This window comes from Abrus precatorius, unplaced genomic scaffold, assembly GCF_003935025.1.
Source record: "Abrus precatorius isolate BTA unplaced genomic scaffold, Abrus_2018 Scaffold11, whole genome shotgun sequence".
Taxonomy (NCBI): Eukaryota; Viridiplantae; Streptophyta; class Magnoliopsida; order Fabales; family Fabaceae; genus Abrus; species Abrus precatorius.
In genome coordinates, this window is record NW_020874303.1 from 27108534 (window position 1) to 27129193 (window position 20660).

At 32.4% G+C, this 20660-nt stretch overlaps 3 protein-coding genes across 4 annotated transcripts; all 3 read left to right on the plus strand.

Annotated features, from left to right (window-relative positions):
- Positions 1–1768: 1768 nt before the first annotated feature.
- Positions 1769–5524, plus strand: LOC113854180 (cytokinin riboside 5'-monophosphate phosphoribohydrolase LOG1-like). Its single transcript, XM_027485065.1, has 7 exons — positions 1769–1954; positions 2596–2693; positions 2775–2805; positions 3526–3625; positions 4917–4987; positions 5098–5241; positions 5327–5524. The coding sequence occupies exons 1-7, from the start codon at positions 1835–1837 to the stop codon at positions 5390–5392; spliced, it is 630 nt and encodes a 209-aa protein (XP_027340866.1). The 5' UTR covers positions 1769–1834; the 3' UTR covers positions 5393–5524.
- Positions 5525–7782: 2258 nt separating this feature from the next.
- On the plus strand, positions 7783–14020 carry LOC113854219. Of its 2 annotated transcripts, none has more exons than XM_027485113.1 (15): positions 7783–7946; positions 8820–8929; positions 9076–9184; positions 9268–9420; positions 10399–10503; positions 10981–11064; positions 11163–11278; positions 11462–11563; positions 11655–11768; positions 11887–11943; positions 12056–12122; positions 12253–12306; positions 12763–12840; positions 13495–13530; positions 13752–14020. In XM_027485113.1, exons 2-15 carry the CDS (start codon positions 8910–8912, stop codon positions 13851–13853), a joined length of 1197 nt encoding a protein of 398 aa, XP_027340914.1. In that variant the 5' UTR covers positions 7783–7946; positions 8820–8909; the 3' UTR covers positions 13854–14020. The 2 variants fall into 2 exon arrangements, with proteins under 2 accessions (XP_027340914.1, XP_027340915.1); XM_027485114.1 differs by having other exon boundaries at positions 12766–12840; positions 13752–13962.
- A 2716-nt stretch (positions 14021–16736) lies between these two features.
- Positions 16737–19913, plus strand: LOC113855328 (UDP-xylose transporter 1-like). Its single transcript, XM_027486930.1, has 9 exons — positions 16737–16902; positions 17023–17100; positions 17306–17431; positions 17543–17727; positions 17854–17921; positions 18014–18146; positions 18301–18462; positions 19098–19373; positions 19649–19913. Exons 3-9 carry the CDS (start codon positions 17311–17313, stop codon positions 19751–19753), a joined length of 1050 nt encoding a protein of 349 aa, XP_027342731.1. The 5' UTR covers positions 16737–16902; positions 17023–17100; positions 17306–17310; the 3' UTR covers positions 19754–19913.
- Positions 19914–20660: the final 747 nt, after the last annotated feature.

Here is a 20660-nt window from a genome sequence, read left to right on the forward strand (position 1 = left end):
GTCCTCTCTTTAAGCCCTGCTCAACATCTATTATTGCACGGATGAATCCACCAAAACCATGCATCCAAACTTGAGCTTTTAATTAATCCATCTTACACATCTAGTGGGTTAATCAAAAACAATTTTAGAAACTTGTGTGTGGATACTTAGGTAGGGATCAATTAGGAAGCAACAAATGACACATCACTGTAATTTGTTTGTTAACCTTTATGAATTTTCTTTTAAGGATGGCATATGTTGTGCAGACCAAATGGGTATGTAGATATGTAACTGTTTGAATACTCATATTTTTACATTTATGCCTAGGTTACTAGTTATAACACTTTTACATTAAATCTAAATCTATGTCTACATAGTTGTTACATGCACGAAATTTTTTAAATTACTAATATATTCACTTGATAATTTAAAATGCTCCTTAATTACATGGTTAATGCAATATATATTTAAAAATTCCTAATCAGTAAAGTCTTTAAAATAAAGATACCTTGGTTTTAGAGCAGAAAATATACTCATTATATATTATTAACAATTAATTACAGGCAGCTAAGGCATGAAAAGACAATAGAGTATGAAAAAAATATATCTAGGGACAGCAAGGTTGGCCTACGAACGATAGAAAATGAAATGGAGGTGAGTTGCTTCTCTTATGTTTAACATAATAAATCGACGGATAAAAAGTAATGAGTGTTTCCTAGGCATGCATCAAGTTTGTCCGGTGAATGAAGGAGGCTGAGGGTACATACATTACAAAGTGGGTGATGGGTCACCAGTGATCACCACCATGCCAATGCAAGGAGCTTAATGTAAACCTTGTCGAACTTTTGTATCGTACACATTATAATCCATGGCATCATATGTCGTACAAAAATAAGTATTGGCAAATGGCACCACTGTATGTGCCTCTAAGACTTGGAAGTATTGCTATTAATTTTTGATTGTGAAAATATAATTATCGATCGTATATATGTATATATTTTATGTTTTTTTTACGGCATTAAAGTGAACAGTGTGACAGTGGGATTATAGGAGTTGGTGGGTGGGCACGATTAGTTGGATGGAAAAAGGATGCGAATGTGACAAAGTACTAGATTACAAGTCAACCAAGATGAAGATACCTATGGTTGAGCTAGTCACAACGGAATTGACATTGTATAAGGCAAGAACGGTGGAGCGGGAAAGGGATTCACGAGCTGATAAAAAACAGTGCATTCCAAACTGTGCGTTAAGAATTAAAAGCATTTATAACAAATAGATTTATGACAGAGTTGAAGATTACCCATGTTTTGGTCAACTTGCCCTTGCAATTAATTAGCTTACATCTAAATGTACTAGACAGGCCGGCAATGCCTCAAATTGAAGGACCTTAGATAATATGTGTGCTTCACTTGAATCTGACATTTGAAAATTCTAGGATATATATCCTTTAACGGGTTGTTGGGTGGTGGTGTCATTAGTTATTGATATTTGAATCACGAGGCAATAGGGCATCCATTATTCCTATTTCCTCGAATACACATTTTAATGAATAAAAAGGCACAATATTGATCTTGATATAGGACCACGGATTGTGCCTAGTTTTATTTATTTATTTATTTTGATTGGTGGTAGAGACACATCATTGGATCAAGTGTGGCTCACTCTCACTTACGTACACTTGTCTGAGTCAGCGTCATCTTGGGTGATGTTAGTGAGGACGTGTGCAAGCTTATACCTGTGTTGCCGTTATATATAGCATAGTCGTGCGTTTACACCATCAACCGTTCATCCATTTTGTCAAGTTGTGGGACATAGAAGCTGCTCCAGTTTGTGTGTGTGTGAGAAAGAGAAAGAGATGGAGAAAGAAACAGAGATGAAGCAATCCAAGTTCAAGAGGATTTGTGTGTTCTGTGGCAGTAGTCCAGGGAACAAAACTAGTTATAAGGATGCTGCTATTGAGCTTGGAAGGGAATTGGTAATGCCCCTCGTTCTCCTTTTGGATTATTTCTACTCAAACAAATTTTTGGTTCTCTGAAATACTCTTTTTTCTAATGTCATCTTACTTTTCTTTCCATCAATTGGGTTTCTCATGTGCTGCTTTAAGATTTTCCCCCCTTATTTTATCTTCAGCGACAATTGATGACTTTGAATTACGTCAACTATTCTCTCTCTCTCTCTCTCTATTTAACTTTGCTTATTTTTGTTTTCTAATGCTTGTTTTCATTTTTCAACTCTTCTGTGCTTGTATCTTTTTACTGTCTACATGATATTGTGTTATTGATGTAGCTAATTTTACTTAATGAAATAACAATTGATTGTTGTTATTGATATATGTATTTTAACTGATACAGTAGGATTTACAATCCGACATAGCTAACTTGTCTTCTGGTAGGTGTTCTTTGGTGCATGATATGTATCCAATCCTTTCATCTGAAGTGGGGGGGAAATTGTCATCTGTGACACCGTCAAAACTACAACCTTTTTGAAGTTTTCATTTAGTTTCTCGGATTTTTCATGAATTTTCGTGTTTTTGTCTAATCACAGGCATATATAACTTGCTTAGTTTCACTGAATAAGAGTTATTGACATGTATTAATATTCTTTGGTATTCAAAAGGTGTCAAGAAATATTGATCTAGTGTATGGAGGGGGCAGCATTGGTTTGATGGGGTTGATTTCTCAGGCTGTTTATGATGGTGGTCGCCATGTAATTGGGTGAGCATTTTCTGCATTGGTGATGATATATTTATCTATTTTGTTCAACTAAACTAATTTTGGTCTTCATTTTGTCTGCAGAGTTATTCCCAAGACACTTATGCCAAGAGAGGTAATGTCAAGGTGTTTTGGAAGCATTTCATTAACCATCATTCATATTGCAAATAAAAAGAAAATGACCAAACAGATGTGCAGGGGGACACACAGAAAGGGAGACAGAGATAACTATCTACATCTTTTTGGCTACCTTACCACAATATATATGCTCTTCTTCCTCACTTGTTATGCTATTTTAAGTGAATTCCCACCATTCTTTTGTTATCTCAAAATTTGAGTTTCACACTTGTCTTTTGTTGTCATTCAAAGTCATGTGCGGTTCAAATGTGGAACTTGTTGTATAGAGTTCACATTTGAGACTCTTCATAAACTTATCCATTAATACACACCTGGCAAACTGGGGTCTTTCCATCTGAGTCATTTTGTCCTTCTCTCCTAGTTCCATATACCCACTTTAGATTCTTATGGCATTTTAATTCTTATGATTGAAGAAGGTAACTTTCTCAATCTTTCTCTCTTCTGACTCTTATTTGTTTCTTCCCCCGAGGAGAAAAGCTTAGCCTACTTATATTCCATGATTTCCAATTGAGCCCACTTCTGCAAGGACTGCAACACTCATCATTGCACCGCTCCCTCTAGCTAGCTTCTTCCCTGATATACACAACATGGCATTGGCATGCATGATGCATTCTTTCTCTCTCACACACGCGCAAAAGCTGCTTCTACTTTATTATGTATCTGTTTCAGTGATAATTTGGATTGATTTGTGTGGCAGCTTACTGGAGAAACAGTGGGGGAAGTGAAGGCTGTAGCAGACATGCATCAAAGGAAAGCAGAGATGGCTAGGCGCTCTGATGCCTTTATTGCCTTACCCGGTTGGTACAATCTCCTCCCACCATTTTTTTATTCTTAAATGCATTTTTCAATTAATGTTACATGATTCAATATTATTATTATTACTATGCCCCTGTTTAATCAACATCACTTGTTATGGTAGGGGATTAAATATTTTTTTATTAAAAATGTAATGTTTTTTATGTATTGAATATAGTGATTTTACATATTTTTTTTCTTTTCTTTTCTTTTGATGCGTTAACCATTACAAGATAATAATTAATGGAAGGGTTTTTATGTTATGCCTATGTTTAATTGATATAAAATTGACCTGCAAAAATCTTATATTCAAATTAAACATAATGATGTTCGTGGGTATTGTACGAGTATTTCTTCCTTGATAGTGTTACCTCCACAAAATTTGTACATGTGACTAGTCAATTTCAAATCATAGTGTGTTGGAACACGAGAGTAATAAAGCATTAATTGTAAGGAAGAAAAAACCCTTTTTTTTATATATACTTTACTAGGACTACTTAATAGAGTTGTGAATCATATAACTAAATCAAATGAATTTTAATTTCGTAATAGCCTCCATTTTTTTTTTCTTTTATTGATTGTAAATTTATTGTAGCGATGAAAATTAAAATAAAATGAAACTTCTTCAAGAAGTGGAGTATAGAGTATAGACAAACTCCGTACATTATTCATTGAGATTTTTTTAACTCACATGACGGGATGCATCACTTCGATAATGCATCGCATGACGAAATTTCTAAGATGAGATTCAAGTATAAAAATATCAAATATCCGTTCACACGAACCGAGTTCAAGCCCAAAACGATGCATCGTGTGTAGCAAGAATTTCCTCATGCTTTTAAATTTACCCATTTTATAACATGAAAATTAATTTAATTATATTATACCATATTAAACTGACATTAAATTAATTAAAATTTTAATTTGACTCACCTGAAATTAGATTGCACGGTTCATATTTTTGTAATCTACCGTTAAAATTTTAATCACAATTTCATGATGAAAAATAAAAAATTGGCAAACTTTGGACCTTTTTCTAAGCTGATAGCCCAAAAACGATTTGCACAAGTTGCACTGTACAAGCAAGTGGGCTCATTTGATGATAATAATAATCGAATAGTGAGATTACCCTCACAAGCCCAAAAAATATGGTGACAGGCCGTTAAGCCCATCTCCAATTCCCCATTTCTATTTCGATATCTTGTACTGGTATAACAATCTTTTTAAGCGGGCAATGAATGACACCAAAAGAACATTTTTTTAAATATACATGTATCCTTTATGTGCATGAAGGTGGTTATGGGACACTTGAAGAACTCCTTGAGGTGATAACGTGGGCTCAACTTGGCATCCATGATAAACCGGTAAAAGTCTCCCTCAACTTCCATTGCATCACATAATTATAATTATTAAATTGCTGCCTCTTAACAATTTATGGGATACAAATGTGTAAAATAAAGTTTGGTTTTGGAAGGTGGGATTGCTGAATGTTGATGGATACTACAATACATTTTTGTCTTTCATTGACAAAGCTGTGGAGGAAGGCTTCATCAGCCCCACCGCACGCCATATAATTGTATCCGCCCCAACACCAAAAGAGCTTGTCAAAAATATGGAGGTAATAATTGATAACACATTCTTTGTTCTACCTTGCCACAAGCAAATAGCAACTTATGAGATTTTGTTTTATTTTACCCTTACAGGAATATTTCCCACAACACGAAAGAGTTGTATCCAAGGTTAGCTGGGAAAATGAACAGCTACATTAGTCCTCATATTGTGAAAGTTGAGGATGATGGAAATTTGATGTAGAAGATAGTTGTTAGTGACAATGTCAAATAGTTAGACTATTATCTTAGATGACCACAATTTCCTCAACCCGGATTCTTTCTGCTCTTACATTTTCCTTGTTAGTGTAAACTATAAATTTGGCTAAAATCTAGCTATGAAGGTTAACTCTTGTGTCCAATTTGAATTCTGTTTTTCCAATTTTTTTTAAAGACTCCATCCGCTGATCAATATTCAAAAAGACAAAAACAGAGAAATTGAGCAGAGCCTAGAGAATTTAAGAAGGGGTTGGGTGGTGCTCCAAATAATAATAAAGATTATAACCGATTTTTTTCAAAATTATCTTTATAATTTTTTTTACATAATCAATAAATACATACTAGGACAAGCACGGAGGGAGAAATTTATCTGGATGACAGATGGAGGGTCAATTTTTTTAATATAGTTTCATATTTTAATGTTGCAGGCTTGAGCTGGTTTCCACAGAAGGTTGTTGGCCATGTGTATTCGAAATAGACAAGTTTTGTTCAGTTCGATAGTTTATTTGTATTAAAATGTAAACACTAAAATAATAAATGGCAGGATTTATTAATCTATAATGTATTATATCTAAATTACAAATACTAAGCTATAATGAATCAATCATGCTTCTTTTGTTCTCTATTTCTGGAAGCTGTGCTTGATTTGTATGTTTAACTGGTGCCACCTCTGTGCTTGAACCCCTTCTGATTTAAAAAAGTGATGAGTTGTTGGCGATGCTTAACAAAGCGATCATATGCTACCACACATCTGCGAAGAAAACGATAGCTTGGCACATCAACTCATTAACTTTTAGGAAGTACATTAAAACTGTACGAACAAAATACCCCTGCCTGTGATATTATTTGTTAATTTAAGAGTTTTGACTAGTTTCGGGATTTTTGTTAATTTATAAATTTTTAAAGGTATTAATTAATTTTAAATAAGAAATTTTGGTACAAATATTATTTTGTAATAATATTTTTTGTAATTAGTACTTTCTAAAATAGCACTCAAATATCAAATTCAATGTTTTCAATTAAAAAAACATTTTTAAAACCAAGGAGTTATTTGGAAAGGAAATTTTTTAAGAGAAGGAGAAAAGATAAATTTAATGTTTTAAATAAAAATATTTTAAACTAAAAATATAAATTAATACGTTAATATAAATTTAATATATTAATTATGTATTTATCATAATAAATTATATATTTTTAGTTTAAAATTAAAAATATATTCTCTTTTCCTTTTTTTTTTTCAAAATTCCTCTCTTAAATATAGTATCTTTCCGAAGAGAGCTTGTATGACATTATTTATATTTAAAACATTAATGTTCTTAAAAAGATATATCATGTATTTGTTTTTATGACGAATTCATATATTTTTTTATAAAAAATATATAAAAACTTAGATTAAAAAAAATAGAAACTGTTATCAGTTCATGGGTTTTTTTTACAAAACAAAGAAAAACTAATCTCTAAATTAATACTAAATTAAAATCTTTTTTGTCTAAAATATTTTTATCACATCAATGTGAAGTATCACACTTACATGTGCAATACAAATTTTATATTATTATTTTAAAGAAGTATCGCTTTTTGTGATATAATATTTAATTTTTTATATTTTTATTAAGTATGGCAGCTAAAAAGATAATATTTAAATTATTTATATTTATTTAAAGTATCATCTAAGTAATGTACAGGTGAGAGTGGAGTGGGGTGCATGAAAAAGATGAAGCTACATAGTTAATTGGGTGAAAGACACAATAGGTGAGGTTGTCTCGTGATATCATTTTTATTGAAGTGGCGTGTTTATTATCCCTTCAATCATTCAAAGAGGAGTAGAAGACCTAGTCTTCTTGCAGCTATTTGACATATGCGATCTGGACCAGGTGTAAAAACATTAAATGATGAAAGTATATTCATTCTTTGTATCCAATTTGAATAGTCTTAGAATTTTAAGTAAACAATCGTTCCTCTTTTAAATAAATAAATATTATCTTTATAGTTGTTATCCTTACAAAATAATAATAATAATAATATTAATATTAATATTTTAGGAAGTAATATTTATTTTTGAAAAATAATTATAAATTTATATAAATAAAATATTAACATTGACGCGGTAAAACAATTAAAAGAAAATTTAAATTTAATAATTAGTTTTTTTCAATAAAATAAAAAGTGAGCTAACCTGAAAGGCACTTCTGAATTTTCTGGACCATCCGATGGAAGTTGTGAGCTGAGGAGCAGAATCAAACTCATTAGAAGATACACACGTGTCAGCGACATGGCACGATCTCATAGGCCGTTAAAAAAAATAGAGAGAAACGAAGGTGAGGGTAAATTACGAGAGCGGAATTTTGAGTTTAGGCAGCAGAGCCTCAACATTGACATTGACAATGGCCACGCCTCTGTTTGTTCTTCTATGATTCTTCTCAGTGTATAATCGATCGCTCTCTATTGATTCGATCGAGATCGAAGGAGAACCGGAAGCGCTTCTCCAACCGATTCTGTAAGAGTCTCCGAACTCTACTTTTCCTCTTCATGAAGAACGAGTTTTGAAATCTGTATTCCGCTGTAATTTATTGAAGCTCTAGAATACGGCGTCGTGTGCTGTTCTCCCTATCGTTTTACCAGACTGTAGTGTGCCGCGTTAATTAATATGAATGTTTGTTTCTCGTTTTTGTTTGGTTAGATTCTGTGACGCAGATCAACGATGCAATGTGCCTGTGAAATTGCGCACTTGCCTTCTTCGATGGTTGTTTAACGCCATATCAGTTTCGTTTTGTTCGTTTAGTGGATTTTGCTTTTGTTTTTTGGGGGCAACGTGCACTGTGATACGTTGTGGCTTATGATACGGTTTTTCAGTTCTAGTTTGATAGAGAAACAGAATTCGGAATTAGAAATGCTTCGTAGTCAGTAATGACTGTAGTTAAGTATTAGCGCTAAAACCACATTAGGTTTCTCTTGTTTATGAAAATGCTTGATCCATTTGTTTTTGGTGCGATGGTGATATTGACTTTGAGGTTTGAATCTGTCACATCATGCAAAGCCCCTCATCACTTGCACAATCTTTGTAGCTTGAACTGGTTGATATTGTCTTTTCTTTGGAAGTAACTGGTTTCAATGTCTTCAACATATTACTGAAAATCTACAATTACTTTTCATCTTTTTCATCGCACAATTCCTCTCTCTCTCACATACACACACGCGCATGCTCACACACCTTTGCATACACTTGGGTATATCCATGTCTGCCTTCATTTGAATGAGAAGACAGACAGATAGATACGTTCATAGCACACAAATGATAAATTCACATTCAGCTTGACTACTACTCTACATCTACCTGTGTCTTACTTAGTCACTCTTTTGGTTGTTGAAGGATGACATATTTGCGTCAGTGTTTGCATGAAGGTTTGAAGCTTTTCCGGGTGATAAATATCTTGACTTGATTGTGGGTGATACGAACTGGATGGGAATAATGCATCGCAGGTGAGGACAAATTTGCTTTGTAGAGCAACGATGCCTTTCTTTGTTTTGTATCTTAATATTAAGATTTTGTTTTCCGTTTACTCTCACTAGCTTTTTGTGTCAATATAGCCAAAATTCCTGAATTTAGTTTACTGTTTCTTCTTTAGTGCTCTTAAAAGATCAAATGATAGTACCAGGATTCTCATCGCAGCAATTATGGGAACTGCCTTTGGATTTTTTGTTGGTATTTCAATTTCATCCGTCCACTTGACTAAGGTAATATTTGCAACCACAATTCTTTTCAGTGTTGTGTCACACATTTATTGCCCTTTTATTATTATTATTTCTATATCTTGCAGATTAGCTTACTTTCAGGTGTAGGGAATTCTTTAGATGTACCTACAGCTGAAATAGACAGATTTTCAGCTGAAGTAGACAAATCTCCTGCTGTTATTGACGAGTCTTCTGGAACCAAAAATCTTGAAGTCCTAGGGTCAATTAGATTACCAAAGGTAATTTCCAGGCTTATTCTTTACTAGATGTGAATGTATGCAATCATAGTCTCTGAAATTTAAAGCTGCAGGTTTACATTTCATTGGTTGTTAACACAGATACATTTGGTACTGTTCATTTGAACGGTTGAGTTTGATCTTTGTTTCTTCCTTTTCTGAATGGGTACTACTAACCTTTCTCCGTGGCTAATTGTTGAGGTTGAAAAAATCATGAACTAAACCTTCTTGAAAATCCTATTCTATTAAGATTCTTAAGGTATACAAATTGAATTGTCTACTTATACTCTGTTAATGTTTATACTTTTAATTGATGGGTATTTTAAAAATTATTTTTGGTAGATAATTTGTGATTTTCTGTCATATTTGGTTATATTTAGATATGACGTAAAACTTACCAGGTAGAAAATTTGTCAAAAACTTTAATTCCAGCAATGAAGGTAAGTTCGCTTGTTTGTTGAAAATTATGTGAAAGTAAGCTTTTATTTGAACTAATTTAAGCTTATATATTGCTTATGAAACAATGATTAGGTGCAGGTGCTCTTGAGCTTGTCAACTTAGAAAGGTGTCAGAGTGATGGGCAATTTATATAATTAGATGAAATGGTCTATTATGTGAACTAATATCATTCTGTAGTTGTTTGTAAAACAACGATTTGGGTGCCAATATTCACAAATCAGAAGCTTATCAACTTTGAAAGTTGTCAGAAGTATTAAAATTCAGTACTTAAGCAATCTGGTGAACATTAAAGTTGAATGACATTCACCTGTTGCTCATCCATGAGGGATTGTCAAGTGTTTGTTAGGATTAAACTACTTTCTAGAATTATTTTCTGTGATTTTTGTTGGGTGTGATTCTTTCTGCATTGCAGCTATGGATTTCATTTAGCATGTTATTATTACATAATTATACTTGCTTTAGGTTTGCAGCATACTATTTGTCAAGCAAATCAAATCTGATTCAAAACTGCTACTTTCGCAGATACATGTTCCATCAAATCCCCGCGGAGCTGAATCACTACCCCCTGGAATTATTGTATCAGAGTCTGATCTTTATTTACGCAGATTATGGGGTGAACCTAGTGAGGTATATTGAAACCATGCAATAAGTTATCTGTAACTTGTAGTTGTTAACTCTCATACAGTACTGTAAACATGACTCACAATTTGACCGATCAGAAATTGAAGCTAACCCCCAAGTGCATCTCTCTCTCTCATTTGCTAGTGTTGTCTATCATTGTGACACAGCAGGTGTGTCATGGGAAAACAGAGAGCCACATGTAGCATTTTTTTCTTTCATTCTTCCTTCCATGTTGCTCATGATATATCAGACAAATTAAAATTGTCCCATGACACGTGCCCATATTGGTTAGAGATGTGCACTTATCTCAATTATGTCTTTATGCAGCTTTTATTCATGCATGAGACAATTGCATGTGAGTGTGTCAGGAGGTATGCATGTAGATAAGCTGGTGTGGACACTGGAATAGTGCTGACATGTTACACATCTATTTATTCAATATCTATCTTGCAAAATCTTACAATGAAACCATGAATGCTGCAGGATCTGAAGAAAAAACCAAAGTATTTGGTAACATTCACTGTTGGTTATAATCAGAGGGATAATATCAATGCTGCAGTACAAAAGGTTATAGAGATTGACAACATTTATATATGTGAATTTATTTGTATATTTAATATTTCATATTTTATTCAAAAAGTGCTGACTATCATATTGTTCTGTAGTTTTCTGATGATTTTGCCATTTTGCTCTTTCATTATGATGGTCGGACTAGTGAATGGGATGAATTTGAGTGGTCAAAGAATGCAATCCATGTTAGTGCAAGGAAACAAACGAAGTGGTATATGTTTTTCCTATATCCTTTTGAATTTAAATTATGAAAGTATTGAGCAGTTGGAAGCCTATTTTTTTGCTCACATTTTAACTATTGAATTCTTAAAAAACCTTATCATTGTTACGGGTGGTGATCTTACTGCCTCACTCACTTTTATACAATTTTTTTTTCACACTTAATGTTATGCAGGTGGTATGCTAAAAGATTTTTGCACCCTGATATAGTATCAGCCTTTGAATATATTTTTATTTGGGATGAAGATCTTGGAGTAGAACACTTTGACGGAAACAAGTATTATTTTTTTCTGCCTAGTCTGCTCAAATTTGACATTTATGCAACTTTTAGTTTGATTTTGATCAATTAACTGTATTATATTCACCAGGTATATTAATTTAGTGAAAAAGCATGGTTTGGAGATCTCTCAACCTGGTCTTGAGCCCAATAATGGATTGACATGGGAGATGACAAAGAGAAGGGGTGACCGAGAAGTTCACACGTATTCCTTTGGCCTTGCTTTCTTTCTAACTTCAGTCATTGATGTAATAAGGTTCTTTTTATCATGCTTTCAAATGTTTTCTTAGGCCTAACACATTTATGCATGTATTGGCAATTAGGGTTACAGAAGAGAAACCAGGCTGGTGTAGTGATCCACATTTGCCTCCTTGTGCCGCGTATGCTCTCTTCTACCCTGGTTCAAAGTTGAATTTTTGTATTACAATATCATTTACCTAGGCCTTTCTTTTTTTTTTTCTATTAACAATATTATATCTTTTGTTATTTTAGATTTGTGGAAATTATGGCACCTGTCTTTTCTCGTGAAGCTTGGCGTTGTGTCTGGCATATGATTCAGGCATGTTTTATTTTCCATATCACTTATGATGGTTATGGTAACACGCCTAGATGAATGGGTGATTTTTTCTTTTGCATAATATATAATTGTTTTAATTACACTGACAGACTTTCCAAATATCGATTTGTAGAATGATCTAGTGCATGGATGGGGATTGGACTTTGCTCTCAGAAGATGTGTAGAGGTCAGCAGATTCTATCTATTTATGTTTACCCCTTCCAAATGTTGCGATTTTGTAGCCTTTTCATTATTAGCCTTGTTGATAGCTGGGTATGCTTCGATTGGTAATCTATATACATTAATTTTTGCTTGTGTTTTGTCTTAAATTACTATATACATTAATTTGTCAGGAATATTGACGACCAATTGTAATTCTTAAAATGCATTTTATGGTTTTATTTATTCTTGAATTACTCAAAGAGGCTTCCACAGTTCTGTTTATGTCCTTTTCATGTTTATAATGAATCTTCCTCATTTTGTTTTTGTTTTTGGTTTTTGTGTGGACGGCGAACCTATATATTTTGTGCTAAATTATAAAGAGGGGGTTACGAGCTCACAACTCAAAAAAAATCTTCTTAGAACAAGCAATTTGTTTTAGCTTATCTTGCTTTAATTGGAATCCTTTTTTGCATGCTTTTAGCAGCCAGCACATGAAAAAATTGGGGTAATTGATTCTCAATGGATTGTTCATCAAGTAATTCCTTCTCTCGGGAGCCAGGTTAGTCCTCAATAGATTGCAATATATTTAGGGCCGTTTAATTTTAAATTAAATGTGTTTTTATAAATATATGTACTTGTTGGGAGTACATGTAGGCTAATTCTTAACTGATCAGATGGAAAATAAAATGTAGTTACTCTAGTGGTGTTCTATCCATGTGACTTAACAAATTATGTCTGAAAGATATCTAGACTTTGTTGTTTCCAGTTATATTTTTATTTTCCTTTTTCTTGTTTTCCACCTCCTTAACCAAATATAGTTTTGGTGTGAATAGTAGAAGTTGATTCTGAACAATGTTTCAATGAAGTTCATATTGACCAGAGGCTGATATAAAGAAGGTTTTAGTGGGGCGGGGTGGGGGTTTTGAAGGGGTTTATATAAATAAAAAAATAACTAAAGGTGTAGATTGGAATTCCAAAACATTTGGGGGGACTTCAAGTAGTTCAGCCCCTGCTACTGGCATTCAGTCTGAATCTGATAGCCACTATATTTTATCATAAAAACCTTTAGCATTGTACACTTTGCAATGTTGATTATAATGCTTTGATAACTAGAGATGTCTTCAGGAATAACAGTTTGCTATGATTTTAATAAATAGAGCCTTTACTTCTTTTGCAAGAAATTTTGTATTAATTTTCAAATGTAATTTTTCAGGGAGAGGCTGAGAATGGAAAAGACCCATGGGATGCGGTATGTATATTTAGTTATTTACATGCAATAATGCGAATATTTGCATACACAATTGCTCAGTTAGTTTATCTTTTAAGTTTTGAGTTCCATATGCAGTTTTGTGGAGTAGTAAATACAAGAACAGATATATTTGTTGGATTACCATCTGACATTTTTTTCCCCACTGCAACACCCTTTTTCGTAAATAAACATATTTTTTTTGCTTGTCTGGTGACTCTCAGGTTAGAACCAGATGCAGAAGTGAATGGGCCCAGTTTCAAGTTCGCCTAACCAATGCTGATAAGGTTTATCTTGAAGGACTTAAACATAATGGGAAGGGTTGAAATATGGATCATTCTCCCTACTGTACATGTTTTACATACACTAGGTGCTATTTGTTTTGTATTGGGTTTTCCCCTCAGGTGCCGTACGTATTTCTCAGTAATCTTACCGAGGGATTAGTTTATACCATTGTAATTTAAAAATTACTTTTATTATTAAATAACTTTTTATCAAATAATTTTCTTCCAATATTTACTATTAGATTGAAACTCAAAATTTGTTTAGTATTTCTTAAGATGTTTTAAGATTAACGTAATATATATCTTAAAATTTATAAAAATAAGAATCATTTGAATATATTTTTGTTATAAGATTTTATACAAATAATTAATATAAGAGAATGGTTAAATCAATAAAAAAAAAACATTTAATGGTTAAACGATGTAAGAATCTTTAATTTCTGTACCTGTGTTTATTAAATGCACGTGTGTAGTAACGTAAAGGAAAAAGGGAAGCGCCTCGTGCAAGAATCAGGCTTATTGCGGCCTCTGCATGTCGTATGTGCTCGTTTTTCCAGTCAGATCTGCAGCGCCATTCTCTCAGCTATAAGCCCTCAATACGAAGATTTTAATCAGTTACAGTATACATGATATTTTTGCTATGTTTTTATTATTACATCAATCATCTTGTTTTATACTTCTTGTCTTTCCTCTTTATTTGTTGTTCAAAAATTCGTAAAATAAAAAAATGAACAATACTATTTCTCTTTGGATAAGCTGTGTGGGTCTTGGGTTTGTGCATAGCTCTATCTGAAAAAGCACTAACAATTCCTGAATCGATCTTGCGGTTTTTCGGAAACTTCAAATTTTAGGTTCCAGCAATGGTGACAGGTTAAAAATATTCTAAATCCGAAGATGCCTTGGCGTAGAGTAGTTGGAACAGAAGTTGCAAACTGCACTTGGTTGCAAGGTAGAGTAATTTGCAACGTCGCTTCCCATGAGGTAAGCTAGTGAACCCCGTCTCCAAACCTTATTCCTTAGGACCGAGGAGCCCTGTTTTACTACCATTGCCTGCAGCTCAGACATGTGAACCTCTTTTATGGGTTTCAGCTACGGCTTGGAGTTGCTCTATGATTTTAATTGGAGTAGTCTTCGAAAATAGAGGACGATGATGCAAAGGTCAGTGTTGTTACAGTGTAGCGTTATGCTCGAAAGAGTGAAAATTTACATTTAAAGATCGATAGAACGGAAAAGGGTTGAACGACGAGTAACTTTATTAGTCACTTGTCTGCCATCTACAAAAATTTGACACGCATGATTATTGAATATGATTTTTTTACAAACAACCCTTGAAGTTAGTTTTCAAAATTGTATGGTTTAAACATTTTAATTTTTGAATATTTAAAGATTCTCTATTGTTTTTTAGACGTAGTAAAAAAAATATTTTATTTTTGCAGTCACTTTATATTTAAAAAAAGATTGAAGAACATGTCATTTTATAAAGTTAGGGATTAAAAAAGGATTTTTAAAATATTTAAAACTCAAATGTTCAACCTATATAATTTTAAATACTAATTTAAGAATTTACTTTTTTGTAGTCATAAAAAAACAAAGAAGAAAAAGGACAACTGTAAACAATCTAGAGAAAGGTAATGGAAGACAGGGAAAAAAAAAATCAATCATCGAAGATTGATGAACATTCTTTCTTCTTAACGATGGTTCATGTGGTCATGGTGCGGAATCCATTTTACTATGAGGAGTGTTATTTAAATATTTAAAATTAATAATTCATACAATTATTAAATAAGGATATGAATAAAAAAAAATTGACCAAGCTTTGACTTTCTAAAAGGACAACAATTTTGAAACAAAGAAAAAATGTCTACAATTTTGAAATGATAATGATTTTTAAAAAATATTCTGGTAACGTTCCTCTTGCTTGCTAGGTTGATAGAAATTGCAGTAAAAAACACAGTATGTACCTTTTTCAACTTTTAAAAAAAGGTTAAAATTATGTGAAGAGGTAAATTAAAAATAAGAAGAGTTGTAAATTGAAATGAATAGAAACCTACGTATATAATAGCAATTCACTGGTCATGTTTTTTTTATTGTGTATTTTTAGTTCGGACTCACATATTGCGCATAAGCTAATAATCCGATACAAACTAACCTGAACAACACCAAAACAATGGTCTATAAAATCCATAAATCATCTTCAGTCCTCTACTCAAAAGGATAGTCAAACAACACAAAATTTGAGGAAGAAATACTAGTAAAATGTCACTCAACATCTCTAAACTGCATACCACGGTTTTTTGTTAGCTACATTTGATTACATCTAATAGTTTTTTGATGGAGCCAGAAGGAAACAAAAGTTAATTTTGAAAAATAAAATGAAAGTCTCGTATGGCAATTAGGAGTGAGGTTGAAGTCTATTGAATGGGGTTGGAGAGTCTTGCTTGAAATGCCAGATAACTTGCCTAAAAGGAAATGTTGGTTTCACTCACCTTCCTGACTTGTAAGTCAAGAATCGTTTAGTATACAATTTTATGAAAACCATGTGGGACAAAAGAGTTTGGTAATGACATTAGTTATAGAATATGCAGCATCCAATTGGACCTAAACACCCTCTTGATTTTAACATCTTATCTGTCCAATCTTGCTGTTAGCTGCTTTGGCAATTTCATAAAAATGTGATTTTGTTTGTCCACAACCACAAGGACCCAAAGGATAGCACTTGCAACAACACTTTGGTGCATACTACATGGGCATTTTGGTAATTCAAATCACTGTGACAAACCATGTCTTATGTTAATCGTGAATGTGATTTCTATGTGTTGACTATCTTGCTTAAAATGGCCGTTAATTAGGCACCAACAACCCATCAAAAAATATAAAAGCCACAGAATCTTCATTCTCATTCAAGCTTACCCTCCAATCCACACTGTGTCACTCACTCTCTATTCTACCTTTCTTTCTCTTTAGCTTTGACTTCTATAACACAACTCTCCCTGCCTATAAACGCTGCCGTTTAACCTGAGAACTTGGGTGATCTTTTGGAGTTGTAGGAGCCCTTACACCTTCCAGGGTCATTCATCTTTCCATAGTTAAGGTATGTGATGAAATCATGAAAGCAATTAACTTAGTTCTATATGGATGCGAGTTATAACCATTTTCATTTTGTTCTTAAGTTTGTTGAATTTGGTTACCTTATCTTGTGTGATCCTTTCAGGGCTCCTACCACGCAATAACCCCAAGGTCGATCTCAAATTAATATATCATTTATTCCTCTTAATCAATATTAAATAAGGTACAACTTAATTTCTTTACCAACCGTAGAGTAAAGCTAAGGAGCACATTAATGATCACTGAACTATTATGCATTTTAGAGTATCTTATAATAAATTTATAGATGATGTTATACTATTATGAAATTGAAATTTATCAAGGTAACATTGCTACAATTAATAAAAGATCAGTGTATGTCTCATTGGTCTTGAAAAATATGTTGACAGCAAAGATGGGAGAGATGTCAAACTTCCAATTGGGTGTTATTGGGGCACTATTTCTCTCGGTGGCTTCTTCAGTCTCCATTGTCATATGCAACAAAGCCTTGATGAGCAACCTTGGCTTCCCTTTCGGTATTAATCATCTTGTTCCCACTTTAAGAATCAAATAATCTTGGTGATTAATTAATACTCAAATTTATTAGTATCCCCATAACATTAATTTTTTTTCTCCATTTGGAATAGCTACAACGCTTACTAGTTGGCATTTGATGGTCACATTCTGCACCCTTCATGTGGCTCAACGCTTAAATCTGTTCGTGACCAAGTCCATTGACATGAAGACAGTCATGCTCTTTGGCATTCTAAATGGTGTCTCCATTGGATTTCTCAACTTGAGCCTTGGCTTCAATTCCATTGGATTCTACCAGGTTTACCTCAATATTTTGCCATCTCAAATTAATATATCAAGAAATGCACTTCTTTTTTAATTAAATTTTATAAAGTATCTCTAAAATATTTTTTAATTTAACAAAAAAGAATTGATTATTTTGCAGATGACAAAACTTGCGATCATACCATTCACCGTATTATTAGAAACTATTTTCCTAAAGAAGCAGTTCAGGTAAAAGGTTATTGAAAAATATTACGTAGTAGTAATATTAAAATTAAACAATGATCAAGTGTTACTATGAAGCCTTATGCTAATACGTGCAGCCAGAAAATAAAATTCTCATTATTCCTATTACTTGTGGGAGTTGCCATTGCATCTGTGACAGACCTTCAGCTCAATTTTGTGGGAACCATTCTTTCCCTTCTAGCAATCATAACGACATGTGTTGGCCAAATTGTATCCTTTACTATATTCAGTGCTCACTCTATCTTTATTACATCATGTAATTATTATTGTTACTAATAATTATGGTTTAGACTCATTAATTACCTGAATGAAAGCTGAGGAAGATTGGTATTAATTTGGATTCTTAACCCAGTGCTTAATTTAGCTGACCAACACAATACAGAAGAAGCTTAACGTCTCCTCCACACAGCTACTCTACCAATCTGCCCCATTCCAGGCTGCAATTCTCTTTGTTTCAGGCCCTCTTGTGGATCAAATGCTCACCAAGCAAAATGTCTTTGCCTACAAATATTCTCCTGTAGTCTTGGTAAGATTTAATCCCTTCTACTCATTATAATCACTCCATTTCAAAATATTAACAAAGAACTTCTTTTTTTCTTAGAAAACACTCTCACCTAAATACTTAACTATCTAATTTACAATTACTTTATTTTTTTAATATAGATATAAAGAGGATATATTATATCAAATGCATTTTATATTTTGAATCTTTCTAATCTGTATTGTTAGATAATATATTTTAGTATACAAAATTATGTTTGGAGTGCATTAAAAATTACAATAAAATACATTAAAATTATATTTATAAATATTTTAAATTCATTGACTAATGTCTTAAAGACACTAGTTTAGTACTGTTTGATTATTAATAGTTTTGTTATTAAGTTAGCAAAACTAATATACTAAATGTGTGTACATGTAGAAGTATTGACAATGTATAATTTAGTACATTTTCTAATATTCTTTTTATCATTAGTTAAATTTTATTAAAATAGCAATAAGTTTCATGAAATGAAGAATAAAACCCATTTCAAATCACGAGTCTAATAAATTTTAGTTAATAAAAAAATATTTAAAAAGTGATGTAAATATTTAAAATTACCATATGAAACAATATGACTGATATTCTTTGGTCTTATTTTTATTAACAAAACATTTCAGGCATTCATTGTCCTGTCGTGCTTGATAGCTGTTTCAGTGAACTTCAGCACATTTCTAGTAATAGGGAAAACATCTCCTGTAACCTATCAAGTGCTAGGCCACCTCAAGACTTGCCTTGTTCTAGGGTTTGGCTACACATTACTTCATGACCCTTTCACCGGAAGAAACATTGTTGGAATATTAATTGCCGTTTTTGGAATGGGCTTGTACTCTTATTTCTGCACTGAAGAGAACAAAAAGAAACAGTTAGCTAGCGATCTCCCATTGGCCTCTCAGGTACATTTAGGTTTTTTCTGCCCATTTAATTTAAAGTTGAGAATAATTAATTTTAATTAAATCTTTTTTGAGCTAAATATGATTGAGATGGGGATATAATTTAATTTAAGTCACACTTTTTATTAGAACATGAGTTTTTATTGGAAAAATATAAAAGTTAACTTTGTAGCTTTGAAACAAACAATTCTTTCATCCTTCTATCATTGCTTCTTCATTTTTATTTTTATTTTGCTCTTTATAGATATATATTAGAATTTTATTTTTATTTGTTACAGGTTAAAGACAAAGATAGTTCACCACTTTCGGCTGGGAAAAACATGGGTAATCAAAACGAGGAAAATCATGAGCCTAAGAAGTTAAGCAAGGATTCTGTTATTTAAAAGAACAGGCTCAGTGTCTTCTAAGATTTGGTGTATTTTGGGTTTCTTTCAATTTAATTTCTAGGGGAGTTGTAATGAGTGTAAATCAAATTTTGTTTAATAAGTTTTCTGTAACTTCAAGTCAATGCATTCCCTTTACCAACCATATATGTACGTTAAACTACAGGAAATACAGATTTCATTGAAATTGTAATCTTTTAGACATCATTTATTTTGTGATTCGTTGTTCTGTTGATCTCAATAACAATCATAGAAGGTAGCTGTTGCATTTCGTCTTATAATTACTGTGGTCTATCATTCTCAACTTTGTTATGAAAGCTCAAATTCAGCATAGTCTCGATAATATAACTTTATGTCACTTAATCTATACACTCAACGGCAAGTTTACATTCTTTCAAAATTTAAACAAAGATTTTAAAAGATAAAGCTAAAATATTGAAATTATAAGAAAAATATGTATAATGAAATAAATAAACGAATTTCCTATACTCTGTATTTGACGTTTAAATTAAGGAATTAAAAAATTTAAAATAGAAAATAACTGTTATATTGAATTTATATATATAAAAAAAATTCATTACGGAAAAAGTTTTTATTTTTCGATCCATTAATCTATACGCTTGAAAGATAATATCAGATAAAAAAAGAAGTTAATGTTATGGTTACAGTGACATTTGGTGCTGTAATTTATAAACTATTTTGCGGCTATTTAACTTCAAAAACCATGACAAATGTGATCTTCTATTTTCATCATTAATAGTACTTAAGCATTCCCCTTGTTTTTAAGTGTTTTCTCTTGTAAAACTTGAGTTTGTGGAAAAGGCGATACACATTCATTTATTTTGAGGTTTATCGTTAATCCATTGTTCCCAATACCATCATAAGCGATATATTTTTGTGTTACTTT